The following is a 15,595-nucleotide window of genomic DNA, read 5'->3' on the forward strand; positions in this document are numbered from 1 at the left end:
CTAACTTAATTTTAGAGCGTGGTTTTTTGTTTTTCATTATTTTTTCCATGAGAATTTATTTTGTTCTTTTCACATGATAGAAATGCCCTGAAAAACAGAAGCTGATCAGACATGGACCAGCACCTCTGGCCCATCCTCATCCTACCCCACTCCCCAGTATCTCTTCATGGTCTTTTTCCCCCACCATCTCTATGATGGGTCTTTTCTATGTGGGACCACTCCATCTCTTTGAAAAGTTGCTCTGTTCCTTTACTTTTCTCCCTCCAACTTTCCACAAAGCAGCTAATTATGTTGGGCAATGTGGTTCCTGGAAAGCTCATAAAATGCCAAGCTGTTATATTCAAAATATTTCAGATGTCACAGAGAATTAATTATTTTTTGCACCTTCAGCATTACCCATGTATTTCATATACTTACTATCTACAGTTATTTAAAATGTTACTGTTCATGGGTAGCGAAGACCATTAAACTGATAAGAAAATGTGTTTCTTAAAACGTTGTTTAATTATTGGTTTTGCTGATACATCTTGCACTATAGAAACACAGTGCTAACGTATTTTTTTTCGTTTTTGGCGTATGTTGTCTACCAGATGACAAATAAATAATAATAATTAAAAAAAAAAACCTTATGTCACAAGAAGAGTAGTTCATGACTAACAGAATATGTAGCATACATTTGAAAACTTCTATTCTCATACAGAAAAAAAAATAATAATTTGTATCTGACTGACAGAGAAAACATTTTTCCTTATTTTAGAGGCTGAGTTGAAAGTTACAACAGTTTCAGTCTATGTCTACTTTACTCTCCTGCTCTTCAGCATTTGAGGACACTCTGTGGTCCAAGGCAAGAAAGGCACCATGCAGATTTAGCTTCTTTTTTGCTCACAAATGATTATATTCTACTAATGGATCAACTTAATGGTAAACATTTTTAAGAAGACATCAGCAAAAGTCAGAAACTTTTCTAGATCCCTGCTGTGTCTTCCTCACCAGTAAACATTTAGAAAAAGTTTCTAGTTTTAGCACACTGTATGCTGTATTTCATATAATTATTTTTTTTTTGTTTCCTTGGGAAAAGAACAGAGTGCACAATATTTATCATTCCAATAGAATTTTTGGAGACAGTCACTATTTTAATGTATCCCTGTATTTTTTACAACAGAACTGAGTTATGCTTTCCTATTTCTCAATTCCCCTCTCAATTTCACTTTCAAGAGGGATCAATAATTTCAGAGGCATTAGCTGAGAAAGATGTAACATAATTGTGCAAAAATTTATTCTAGGTTTTTATCAAACTTCAGAGAACTGTTTGTACTCTGTGTCTGTTTATTTCTATTATTCTTTTGTTCAGAGGTAAAGTATTTTTATCTACATGCACTTGCTAATGTAGTTCATTTTGTTCTTTCCTAATATTTCCTGTAAAACATTTTGAATGCATAATATTTTTCTAATACACATTATATAGCAAATGATTAGTCTTTCTCTTTTAACCCAAAATTAATAAGCAAGGCTTACAAAAAAACCTTTAAATTAGGCATACATACTGAATAAACTATAAGAAAAAGGAGAAAAGATTTATAGCTCCATCCTCTCAAAATTGTTGAGCACTTCGTTTATCTAAATCTACAAGTACCCTCCAGGAGGAAAATGAAAAATAAAATAACATAATAATGATATAAAGAAGAAATAGAAGAATTGCTTGAAAAGTAGCAAAAACACATAATTAACCATCTGTAATTAATGTAATGTAAAGACATTACGACATAAGAATGACTTCACAGAAATTATTTAATTAAGCCAGTTAGATGGCAAACAGCCTCAAGACTGTTACAAATGGGGGAGCAAATAGGTTCCTATTCTAGTGTGGAAGACAGGGTAAGCACATATCCCATGTAAGTTGTTAGAACGGTTTATTTAAATATTAATTATAAAATCTTTACCTGTAGAGCTATTTCTAGTTAGTTACTCTACATAAAAAATAAAATAAAATAAAATGTCCTTGCAAGTCTCCTCTCAGCATGAATATATCATGCTGTTTAGTAAAGCAAAGGCAGTCTCACTTTCCAAAGCAGTGCAGATGTGTAAAGGCCTAAAGGCTCCCGAGAGTTCAGCTAAGTTCTGCGTGCATCTTAGAAGGTCAATAGAAGCACAAACTAATTTTCTCTAAGATTCAAATCCTCAAACAGAATTTGCATTATTCTCAGGTTTGTTTTATTCACCTATGTACTGTTATGCAAATAAATACCAATTTTGGATAGATTTTTAGATTTTATCCACTTCAGACTTTTCATTGGTGGTTCAAGTGTTAAAAGAAGACTTGCAAGAAAGTTTTCAATACACTTTCAGAGAATTCTGATTTGAAACTCATCTTCAAAGTCTGATTTAAAAATACAATTAACAGTTCATAAGTGATTTGTTTGTGACTTAAAGTAAACTTTTTTCAGCAGGCTAAATTTTAGGTAAGCAGTCTTCAGTGAAAATAATAGCTTTAATAATAGCATTCGGCTCCTGTATTGAAATGATCTTTTATTGAAACAGTCAGAAAGAAAACATTTTTGCCTAAAGGTTATAAAGTCTCTGATCTATTTGGCAACAACAGTTTTAGGCATCACTGGAAAAGTTTACCTATGCTTTCTGCTAGTCCTGCAGAGAATTTTTTTGAGTTTATCAAAAATCTTAAATATGCACTGAATATACTAATATCCAGTGAAAATATTTCTTGATGTGTACCTGAAATATGGGTAGCTGTACAGACAAGTAATTGAATTAAGTTTCCCACTAGTAATAGGGGTGAGAAATATGTCAATTCTAAATTATTAAAGCATTTCTTAGACAAGCAGTGGGTATGGATGAGCACTTGTGCAGATGAGCAGACATATACTTCCAGTTGCAGTGGAAATTTGTGCATAATCTAAGAAGAAATCAGTAAGAGAACACCTTCAGCAGTACTCTCTGGCTTTCAACTGCTAATAAAACAACTTCAAGAAGTCTAGTCATTGCCAGCCAAGATAATTACAAAATTCAGTTATGTCTTTAGTGACAAGGCTAACTTTAAATATTTCACAATAGGCCCAAAAAGGCCTTGGAGAAACAGCAAGTATCATAATATTATTGAAGATTTTAGACAAAGATTAGAGTAATTTGAAGGACTTTGAGTAGATGCTAATGTCTGTCTCCTTACTAATTTTCCCAGTTAATTCTACATGTGTAGCTTTATCCTTGCAACCTTTATCCTTGTGGTGACAGCTATAGTATCCAACAGCATCCCTATGATCCACCACCATCATTACCTACATCATGACTGTCCACTTCCCCTTATTTTTCTGACCCAGGAGCCACTGTCCCCATAAGCTCTTTCTTTATGCTCTGCTACAGGGGGTAGAAGAACACAATCCCTCTTTAGCAGCCTTTGCTGGAACAAAAATTCGCAAGAGGACACCACTGTCCCCACTTGCTGGGAAAAAAAATGAAACCAAATGGATGCAAAGACATTGAAGAACAGAGTAGTCTAAAATAAGACTAGACTGGGACAAGAAAAACAGGACACAAAATACTGGAATGGAGATATGATTAAAGTGTTGCCTGTTCTTGGTATTATTTTGATGTTGCATATATTTACTATCACAATTCTCCCATAAGCACTGTATCACCTTCATCATTAACATGTACATTAAAAACATGTATTTAATTTCTAATATATATGATAATTTCAATATATTAAAACAAACAAAGAAACAAACACAGAAAGTTCCACTGCATTCTCTGAAGAACCTAACTTCCTGATGCAAGTTTCTCTCCCAAAAGAAGCACCAAGTCAGGAGCAGCTTTTTGAATTATACTTTTAGAATTTGAACTATCCGTACTGGATACCGTGTTTTGAGTCAGAGAAGACTGTAGAAACTAAGGTTCCCTCATTTTTTTGGCATGTTTTTTGAAGAACTTGACTCATTAGCAACAATGGGGCTGCAGCTGTGAGAGTGAAGTCAGGGTGATGAGGGAAGTGATCCTCCCTATCTGTTTGGCATTTGGGAGATCACACCTGAGTACTGTGTCTGGTCTCAGCTTCAGCCTCCCCAGCAGAAGATGGACACTGACATGCTGGGGTGAGTCTAACCAGGGCCACCAAGATGAAGCAGGTGATGTCTGAGGAGAGTCTGCAAGAGCTGTACTTGTTCAGCCTTAATAAGAAAGGGCAAAGGCAAGGTGAGGGAGGATGGGATCTGCCTATAAGTGCCTAATGGGAGGGTACAGTTAGTATGTTTGTGGGGACTGACTTTATTGTTGTTGCTGTTCTTAACTATGATGGTGGGGCATGTTACTGTGGCTGTAATTCCTCAGAATGACTTTCTCAATTTGTTTATCTTCTACAGAATCCACCCTGTAAATATTAAGAAGATGCCCATAAAGGAAATATGACCACATTTCATGGGAACTGGACAGCTTCTTCTGAGAATCATCAAGAGGACTCTAGAATGAACATATTAGCAGGAAATCAAAAGATCCTTGTGGTATCATCAACTTTAAAGGAATCAATTTCCTTCAGATAATCTGAGTTAACATCTAATTCCTTTTGTTCTGTGAAGACTAGAATAATGTTCTTTGGTAACCACAGAATCTTTTCCAAAATGTTCCAACAGGTGGGGAAATATTTAGGGGGAGTGAAAGAAAGCTGAGTCTCCATTCAGCAAAATAAAATATATAACCATTTCAATTTCTGTGAAATTTAACTGCCTTTGAAATTGCTTACTAGAATTAGTTTGGTATGTTTATCATGCATTGCATTAAAAAAAAAAAGCCCCTTCAATTTATATTCTAATTAATCTAATGTTAGACAAAGCAAAACTTGAATTTACAAAGTGTTCTAATGCAGGTTTCTTTGCTCCTTTTATTTCCACCTCTCTTCCACAAGTTCGGTTAATATCTTTAACAGTATGCTTAATTACTAGGCAATTACAGAAGAAACAGTTAAATTAGAACAAATATTGAATTCTGTTTATGACTATTCTCAGTAATATAGATACGTAGTTCCAGGACTTTAGTAATAATTCCATAGATGCTATATTATTTCATTTCATGGTTTTCTTTGTTTGCAAAGTGATGCTTTCTACATCCATCATTCATCTATTGTCTCCTTACTTTTCTTGGACAATGAAATAAAAATAGTACAATTCTTGCAATCACCCTTCTCTAAGTATAATGTAAAAGCCTAGGCTAGGGTTTACATCTCTCTCTTTCTTGACTAAGCTTGTGGAAATGCACAAATACCATTCATTTTCTGAATACGTGACCTAGTTACATAAATGCTGTGCTAGACTCCATATGGCTCACCCCAGGAACTCATTTTTCATTCTGATGTACCTATACCTCACACAACATAAGGTGTGTGACCAAGAATGTAGAGAGATGTGTTTCTTAGAGCTTTCAACTGATCATAAGTATTTCAGATTATATGTTTGTTTATTTATTTATTTATTTTCTGGGACCACCTATAAAGGATATTCCTGTAGCTTTCCTGCTGTCACAATAAACTATATCCCACATATCAGATTTGGACTTTGTGACAATGCTATGGCCTTTATGTGAGGTTTTTTTGAATTCTCTTCCAAAACAGAAAGGCTTTAAAGAGCAGATCTACTGTTTTATGCACATTTTAGACATAATTCAGGATCCTTACCATGACAATATACACCAAGATCTAAATATTATCTTAGTCAAAGGTTAGCATCCCAACTCAGTTTCTGATTGGAGCTATCTCAGAATATATAAGTATACTTATTACATTCTAAAATACTGCCTTGCCATGAGAAAATTTGCAATGATGCTTTTATTTTTACTACCAAAGCTTCTTTCTTCAGCTGTATCAATTTTCAAATATAACAGAACATACACAAAAAAGCAGGCTTCTCCTTGTAGCCAAGCCTCTCTTAAACCATGAATAATGATGGCACCAGTTCTGAATAGAAACTCCTAAAATATCGTTTAAACAAAGTAACAAAACTACTCTGAACTGTGCTTACGTGTTTTTAAGCATAATAGATTAGAACATAACAGATTTTCCATTGAGATGGGGTATGACTTTATTGTAGGGAAAGACAGTACCACAAATGTGTTTAAATTAAAAAAAAAAAAGTAATAAAAACCAACATTTTTATAGTTGCATTATAGTATCTTAATAATTAAAAATATCTTTTAGTTATAATCATGGAGCACTCCATTTTCAAAGTTTAACTACAAAAGTTAATCTTTCTATAACCCTGACAACTGCAATTAGCAAAAAGTATTTCAAAGGAAATTACACGAAAACCTCATATAATGGCTTAATACTTCCCTATTTTTATTGATGTCACATAGGACAGCAAGTATATTTTTTCACAGTTGCATCACATTGGGAGCTCCACAGTCTTCCTTGAATCCAGTAGAATGTGTGTCCTCTGTGTCTGTTGGTTGCTTACAAGTCATGAGCCCCCAGCTTACAGCTGCAGTTATAGCTTTTGGGTGGATGACCTTAAGTTTCCTACTGTGGAAGTTCATCACGGTCTTCAGGTCATTCAGTCCACTAAACTGACTCACTACTCTAAACACAAAGTCAAAAAGTCACTGCTTTCTTTTTTCTTGAAACTCTTGAAACATATTTCCTCATTTTTAAGCCCTGAGACTTCAGAACTTGCCCATGAACTTCAGGGTCAGTATCTCCAGGAAAGCTGGTATATAGCTTTTAGAAAACACTTACTTTGCCACAAAAGAAAACTGTGTAAGAAAAGTAATTACACAAGTAAAAAAAAAATAATATATGTGAGTAAAACTAGATAATAGCTTGATTTTTCTTTCTTTTACACAAGCTAACAAAAGGCAAACTCCTAGACCCGAGGCAGGACAATTTTTTTCATTCGAAACAATGAAATGTTTAAACTAACCTGACATTCAAATATGAAATTCAGGTTAGGTTAAGCAAATACTTATAATGCCTTGTTGTATTCAACTTCATTTCAATGTTTAAGATTTCATATCAGGCAATTTTAGTATGCTTAAGATGCATTAAAATATTTTGCCAACACAAGTGATAACTGTTGGTTTTATGCAGAGATTCCTTAAACAGCTATAAAAGTATTTAGTAAAAAGATATCTGATAGAACAAGAGGACACTGTATTGACAAAGCATTATAATCAGAATGTATATGAGAAGGAGGAAAATACTTACAGATTTTTTATGTCTACTGCTCCACGGAATGCCTTCCTTGGTATGGCTTGAATCTGATTTTCACTAAGATCACTAAGAAAAAAAAAAAGATTAACTGAAACTTAAAATCCACCATATACATTTTTTCCGTATGTAACAACAACAACAAAGTAGGAAAATAATTTCAGCCATTACATCAATGCTTCTGATGAAGCTTATTTTATTACTTTAACTGATTTGTAATTGAAGAAAAAGCAGCAGCAGTAATACTCAAATTTGTTTATCTTTGTTGCAGTAGATAGCTTCCTTACAAAGGAACAGTAAATATGCCAAAGGAGAAGTAGAAGCATTACATGATTTAACAATGAAGACCAAACTGATTTCATTTTTAACTGATTGATTTCAATTTTCATCCCATTCCAAACACATGACATGAAATATCTAATACTGTTTTATGCATGGAAGAAAACATGCAAAAATAAGTAGCAGTAAGCTGTTGAGAAACAACAGCTATCAAACTGTTTAAATGTCTCAGATAAATATATTTTTGAATTTTGTTACAAAATGGCAAGCACCATATATTTTAAAAGAAGTCATTAAAAAACATCTAGCAGCAGATAGAGGAGCACCCTTGATGCTCTCCCAACCCTACCTCCCAAAAGAAACAAACAAAAACCCCTGCAACCAGCTTTACCAGGCTATCTGAAACAAGTATCTTTACCAAAATGTAAATTTTATTAAAATTCTTGTTCATTAATATATTTTTTGCCATCAGTATATATATCCAACCCTTTTTCCAAATTTTAGAAATATTTTTGTCTTTACCAGTTCCATATTAGAAACAAAATCTACAAAACTGAAGTAAAAAACAAAACAAAACAAAACAATCAAACAAAAAACAGAGTAGATGGAAAAAAAAAGTAGGGAACAAAAGAAAAAAAAATAAAAAAAGAAAGTAGAATCCAGGGCTTTTCACTTTTTCTCTAAGTGCTTATACCCCACTAAGAAGTAGTTCAGTGCAATAGGAGATGATCAATAGATTAAAGTAGTCAGTGCTATATAAATTGTATATAGCATTGTATGTAGTTTTGGAGGCCTTCAGAGATGTGTATATCTATAGAAAATATGGAGAACACAAGAAATTAGATGAAGAGGCTTGCTTGAGCATCTGAATAGAATTCTGAAACAAATCTGATGCATACAGGCTGTATCTACACTAGGATTTTCAGTCAGGTCACAGATCATTTTTCTTGTGGCTGGATAGATTTCATTTTGCTAAAATCAAAGCAGGAGCTTCATTCCACAAGCACACCAAGCACTCCAAAGCACAATATACATGCACTCCAATCCCTAACGGTAATGTTTTTCCATGTCTTGTTTTCTAGAGACAACTTTTAGATGACCTTTTCTAAGAGAGCTTTTAGGAGAAACATTGCAAAACAGTGCATAGAAATAAGACATCTAGCTGAAATGAAATGAACAAGAAGGAATCATTAGTTGATTATACATAAACAGTCAAGCTTTTAACATATTCTTTCCCTAAAACATAATCTAGAATGAGCTCAGATTTCTAGTTATTAGGAATCAATCTCTTTCAGATTTATGAACTCAAAAAATAGTTTGAGGACTTTATAAAACCCCACACTGCCTGACTCTAGCAAAATTTATATAATATAATCCTTTTGAAAATAATTCTACCTATACTGACAGCAATTTTATTTTATCCAAGTCATTGTCAGTTCTATTTACTAAATCTTTCATACCTTGTGCAATATAATACTGTACTGCAATGTCTTGTAAAGTATATTTAAAACTAGACCAAATTTAACTATTATTAAGTGTGTGAAAAACAAGAGAATCTGTGAGCTGTGATTTAATTTTCAAGCCACCTAAGTAAGCTTAAAATAGGATATGACTGCACTTGCTCTGACAATAAATTCAATGGCAATGAGTGAAAGAGCAGCCTTCAGCATTTGTTATGGTAACATGATTTAACAACCTACTTCCTTCAAAAAATTCTATTACAAATATAAACAGCAAATATCTATATTTACACTTCTCTTTAATTGACTAATACATTTTACCAATATAGAAATTGTGTATAAAGTGGTTAACAATACAGATTTGTATTATGATCAATGATTACTTTATAATACAGATATATGTACATATCTATGTAAACCACTACCATACTCATAAATATATACTGCAGGAGGTAATGGGTAATGATGCATTACACTTTTTATGATAGTTAATAAATTATCATCATTCACCACTTTTTAGAATTAAAAAGTGGAAGATGAACAAAATTGAGACAATACATAAACTATTTTAAAAACCTAATAAAAATATAAATGGTCAGAATCTTTCTTTCTTTGACTAAATACAAATCTTAGAGCAAGTGCAAGGACTTAAAAAGTAACAGGTATTAACCCAGGTTCCTCTATAACCCATACACTGAGATGTGTGTAGGCACCTGTGTGTATGCACATGTGAAAGAGCCAGCTGGGTCTACGCAGTCAGCATCATTTACATGTAGCACAGGCTCATGCAGACTAAAGTACAGTGTTCCCTGCTAATTTTAGCACATCTGAAATATAAACTACTTAATTGCAAAGGTCCTCTAACTTCCTGTAAGAGGTACTGTTTAAAGCATCCCTCTAAATGCGGATAGCTAAGTAAGGTTGGCAAAGTCTTTTTCCAGGATATTTTTTTTTTTGCGATTCATCTGCTCGGTTGTGAAATATTCTCATAACTGTTTAAGTAACAAAAGTTATTAAATCATTTTTTCTTTGCAAAATCCTACATCTCTTTTAAAGAAAATACAATTTTCAACATAAAATCTATGCCTATTTGTAATAGGTAAGCTTTTAGTAATTATTTATTGATTGCTTCAAGTTTTCATCTGCTCAGTCGAAAAAGGTTTCCTTATAAAAACCTTGAGGGAATTAAACAAACGTTTAACTTTTTATTCTTGCATAAACTACACCTACGCTTCACACTGCAGACCTAGGACTCAGTAACAAGTTGCTGTGTGGTCTTTTAAAACATCATAAAAAATAAAAAATAATAATAAAAAAAACTCATTCCACTGCAATTCTTAGATTGCTAACAAAAAAAAAAAAAAAAAAAGGCCACAAGCAGCACAAAGTGGCTTACTGGTGAAATGGGGCAAAAAAAAAAAAAAAACTATTTTGTAGATAAAGCCAGACAGTTTTGCAGGTCATTCTGTTACAGTGACTTGACATTGCAGCCTATGTTTTGCAATAAAAGTGCAAACCTCCTCCTTTTCAGCCTGTTGGGCATTATTTTCCTGCACTAACAACTGTGTGAGCTCCCTTCATTTCCCATTCAAAAAGAGACACCATTTGGTTATGTCTGTACACTCAGTATCATTTATGATGGCACTTGGTAACCCTGAAATAAAAGGGGCTCTATGAATTTAAACAAAATTTAAGCCATTTAAGAACTGAGCATCCTGCTTTTACAAGAACAAATCTGATTTTCTGAGAGGCATGTCTTCATATTTGTCAGTCTTCATATTTGAAACCAGCAATCTGACCAAGATACTGTCGTTGGAAGAAATTATTCTCTGTAATTACAACAGTCCAAGACTTCACACACAGAAAAAAATAGTATATCTGTGGAACAGCAGAATTGATTCAAAACATATTGTATAAAACTAGAGTGAAAAAGCCAAGAATATCCTACACAGTTTTTGAAAGAAAGCACAATGACATAACACATTTTATCAAACTCATCTTAACACAGATCCTAGTTGTCCTATGGGTCTCTTCCAATTAATTGTTCTCAACTCTGTCAAGTCACTTCTAGGGAGATATATTCCAAATTATTAAGTCTGAAGTGGAGTATTTTAGCCATTGACCCTTTCAGAAAATTACTGAGTGCAACTTCGAGGGCTTCCATCACGTCATCTGCTGGCTTGTGTGGAGCACTCCATCACCCAGCCTTCAATGCACTGCCCTGCTCACATATGAGCAAACAAGTTTTCGAGGCCAGAATAGTTAGATGTAACTTTAGTATCTTTTAGTGTGAAATGTCCTTAAGGATTGTTCTCAGGCTAGTTTCACCAAGGCAAAAGGTGACAAAGAGGTCTGAACTTTTGCCCATCTGTATTAATTCTCAAAAAAATTAATTCTAAAATTAATTAATTGCTTACATTTTTGTTTTTCTGCACAGAAGGTCAGGTGTATATTTCTAAGTCAGAGACTAAATATGTTGCACCTAAATAAAATCATTAAAATAATTCACTTAAATAATAAAAAAAAAATACTTACATAAAACCCAAGTACTCTAAGTGATTAAAGCACAAACACATACAACAGTGTCTCTGAGATCAGTAATGAAGGAAGCTCTGGAATTATTATGCTTACAGAAAATATAATTCCCTTTTAAACAAACCAGGTCAAGGCAATTTACATACAACGTACACAGGTAATCGCACATGCCTCAGATTTTAAACCTGTTTCCAAAGATTAAGGATTTCAATCTGATATTTGCAATGGCACAACAGTAGAACTTGACTAATTTGAAATTATGCCAAAGAATGTAGATCTCTCCTTTTCAAAATCTGATGAAACACAAAAAAAATAAAATAAAAAATGAAAATGATAATAATAATAAACCTCTTGCCTCCAGCTCCCAAAAAATCAGCTTCATTTTATGTATTTGGTTAATTATTATTATTTTTTTTATTTTATTTTTTGCTGTGGAATACATTAGTAAACATGATACATAATGCTCTGTTGAAATAGCAGGAATACCTTGTCAAAACCTTGTTACTACTGAATCCTTCCTAAGAAACAGGATGGAAATGGCATATTTCTATTTATCACATTTACTGGTTAGTAGGTAGAAGTATATAGGGAAGAAAAAAAAAATCTAGAATCCTGCTAACATTTGAAATTTGTAGCAATATAACATTGGTATGAATCTCACATACACATGAATCTCTTCTCACAGAAAAACTAGAAAACTTATATATGCTATTGTTTCTTTATCTGAGGATAAAGCCCTCGGATAACCTGATATTAATGAGCCTGATAGAGTGCTTCAGCTCTTAAAAAATGCAGACAGTACTGCATTGCAGCTATTTTATTACTCACCATGTATAGTTCCCAGTTGAATATCCCATTCAACCTTAAAAGGAATGCTAAATTTTTAATCATATAAATTGAAACACCATGTATAATATCTATATCATGCACTGTGAAGGTATCACAGTTTTCTTATGTGGCTAAAACCATTGTTCGTTCTAAAACAATAAATCTTTTCAAGATGGCAAACCTGCTTGTAAATTTAATTACTTGTAATTTTATTTTCCTCTACAGTTTAACCTCCCTCAGTGTCTGACCAGGGATATCATAAATCTATACTGCCATTCTCTACTTTGTAAAATACTGAGTACTGGGAATGAGTAATGTGTCCTGATTTTTAAAGGAAAAGGCAGAAACACTGAGTCAAAGTATTGAATACTTATCAGTTTATTTATGTTGGTTCATAAAAACAGTTCGAAAGGTGGCTATTCTGTGATCAGGGACCTGAATAATTATTTAACTATTTCTGAAACAAATAAAGTAAGCCTTGCTTAGTACTCCTCTCTTACTGGAAAAGAATATTTTCAACAATAGCTAACTACATTCTGCATGAAACCCCACACAGGGCAGCAACCGGTCTCACGTAATAAGACTACAGAGAAAAGAAAGAGCAAAGAATGAACAGAATGAGAATTTCTGTAAATTATTTAACTGAAAATCAAATATATTAGTTTGGATGTGGGGATTTTCACTTGGAATACAAAGATGGTGGTGAAAAAAAACCACACATACATTTTGGCAGACATGTAACAGCTTTTCTTATGAACATAAGTATCAATTAGATAATTTACCCTGAAATAAAACTAAATAACCGAACAACTCATTTATGAATATCAAATGGTTCGTTCAACTTCAGTTGCTTTTACTGTGATTTGCTTCTTTCTCAGTACTATTCAGTGTCCCCAGAACATCCTTCTATCTGTGTATACCTTAAAAAGTACAGAAATTTAGATGGGGAAAAAACAGACATTACTTGTTCATTAAGCAATTCTTTTCAAACAGAGCATGTGAAACAGGCTTTGGCACAGGATGCTCATGGATGAGCATCATTAAGATGATCATTAAGATATCTATAAGGCCTTGCATGGCCCGAGACACTTTTCCAGCAACAGTGCCCTTAATGGGGCATTCCATCCAAAACATCTAACATATTCCAGAGCTAGGCCCAGGTTTGAACAAGCCCCTATTTATTCCCCTAGTTTTGATGTTAGGTAAAGTGAAGTACTCAGCCTCACTGGGAGGCACCAGCAGGAAAACCTAAGCTCCTGAAGGAAAGCAATAACGTACTATGACATGACAGCATAGTAGAAGTGCCACAAATTTCAACTGTGTCTTGAGAAATGGATGGAGAGATTATTTTATATTATCATTAAACTTTGGAAAAAACTCTTACATCCAAAAAAAAATTATTTTGAGTACCTTGAGGGAATGATGACAACAGCCTCCATTTGCAAAAGCTACTGTGGCAGTGGGTTTTTACAATGTGAAGAGGACAGACTGAAATGGCAAGGTAATTTTTTTCTGTTTTGCTGGACCTCTGATTTGGATTTCACTCCTAAAATGTCAAACAGTTTTCCATTTTCTAAATTTGAAATATAAATATGTATTTCTCTTCCATATTAGATGGTTTGCGCTATGATGGAAAACTTTTGATCAGATTTTCTCTTCACCCCTCTTATGAACCTTTATTTATTGTCACACAGTCAGGAAAACTGTATTCCTCAACTGCAAGGTTTAAACATGACTTTAATCTAAGACCTTTTCTGAATGCTACATAGGCATGCTTCAGCAAGCTCCAGTTTTAGTGTATTAGGAAGCTTAAATATTATTTTCAGAACTTCATAGAGGAAATCAAACCAATGTGAAAAATCTTCAGCAACAGAGATGCTGCTGAAGTATTACCTCATGGTCTAAATGCAGGGAAAGCATCATGCACAGACAAGTAAATCTACAGTACTCTACAAGTAAAATCTCAGGTGAACTGAACCTATTAAAGCCTGTTTGGAATTCAGATTTCCATGATGGTAGAAATATACCACAGCGTAGCATGAGCTTACTAAACAAACATGAATGTTTTAATCTCTAACTCAACACTTTTTATCTCACATTCAGCAAATATATTACTATACTAAAACAAGTAAGTACATTTCCTATCAGCCAAATGAGGCTTATCCCTTTAATTGTTACAATACTGATGTATGTTAGGCTTTATAGAGTTACTGTATTACAAATTGCAGTACTGCATCACTTATTTATGAAGATAATTTTATACCCAAATGGGTTCTCATGTCCTTTTATCACGGCCTGGCTTTTTGGCAGGTCTACAAATCAATCAAGAAAAACAAAATAAAGAAATGTTTAAAAATTATATGCTTAACAATTCAGTCTAATATCTTGCTGAAAAAAAAAAAAAAAACACCCCAAACCTGATGCAACATTTTTTGCCTATGAAATAAAAAACTTAGTCTCCTATTTATCAAATTATTTTTTGTTTCTACTCTTCAGTAAAACATCCAATGCAGCTATTTCTCTTGATAATTATGATACAAAAGGAGTCCAATACTATCAGCATTGACCAATATGTCTCTAGGTGCATATTTATCTCCTTGTGATGACCAAAAACCTGAATTATAAATTCTAGCATTAGTTCTGTAAATCATTACCTCTGGTCATATCATTTCCACCTGCTTCCCAAATGAGAAATGATATTTCAGATCTGAGAAAGGTACTATTAACCTTCTTTTATGGACGGTGAAGCCAAGGTAGTATGTTATCAGTAGCAGTATGCATCAGTACTATACTGAGGAGCACAAGGCAGACGAGAATTTCGATGACAGAATTGCAGGTTCTCTCTGCATTGTGCACTAATTTGCATTTGCTCTGTAGACTCCCCAGAGACTCAGATGCTGTAAAGAGTAGACACAATCTATTCCCACGCTAAAGCAGGATCACTCCCTATGCCATGGTGTGCTACACTGTCCAGCTGAATATTTCATATTGCTCAACGTAGGGCAATCACCACTGTAATATGGGCAAAATTATTTGAGTCACTGCAATTCTTATGCTAAGGAACAAGACTCCCTCTTTTCTAAGAATATTCAGATTAGGTTTCCCTGCTCGCTTTCATCTCTCAGTTTTTAATGATATCTCTTTTAATGATATTACTGAAGTTCCTTTAATTCTTAATGCTTCAGGGTTTTTTAACATCTGTTAACCATTTATAAATCTATAATTGAATGAAAATGGACTTATTGTAGCTATTTGTATGCTATCATTTGTATTCTTTAAGCAGCAGATATTT

The 15,595-nt window shown here is 33.5% G+C and overlaps 1 protein-coding gene across 11 annotated transcripts in view; it reads right to left on the reverse strand.

Moving 5' to 3' along the window:
* Window positions 1-15,595, reverse strand: part of SLIT2 (slit guidance ligand 2) — a 262,113-nt gene that overhangs the window by 101,744 nt on the left and 144,774 nt on the right. For all 11 annotated transcript variants that reach the window (XM_080589489.1, XM_080589493.1, XM_080589491.1 and 8 more), the window contains exon 5: window positions 7,199-7,270. In XM_080589489.1, coding sequence (XP_080445615.1) covers window positions 7,199-7,270 — 72 coding nt within the window. The remainder of the gene's footprint in view (window positions 1-7,198; window positions 7,271-15,595) is intronic.

This window comes from Anser brachyrhynchus (genome assembly GCF_964034855.1).
Source record: "Anser brachyrhynchus genome assembly, chromosome: 4".
Taxonomy (NCBI): domain Eukaryota; kingdom Metazoa; phylum Chordata; class Aves; order Anseriformes; family Anatidae; genus Anser; species Anser brachyrhynchus.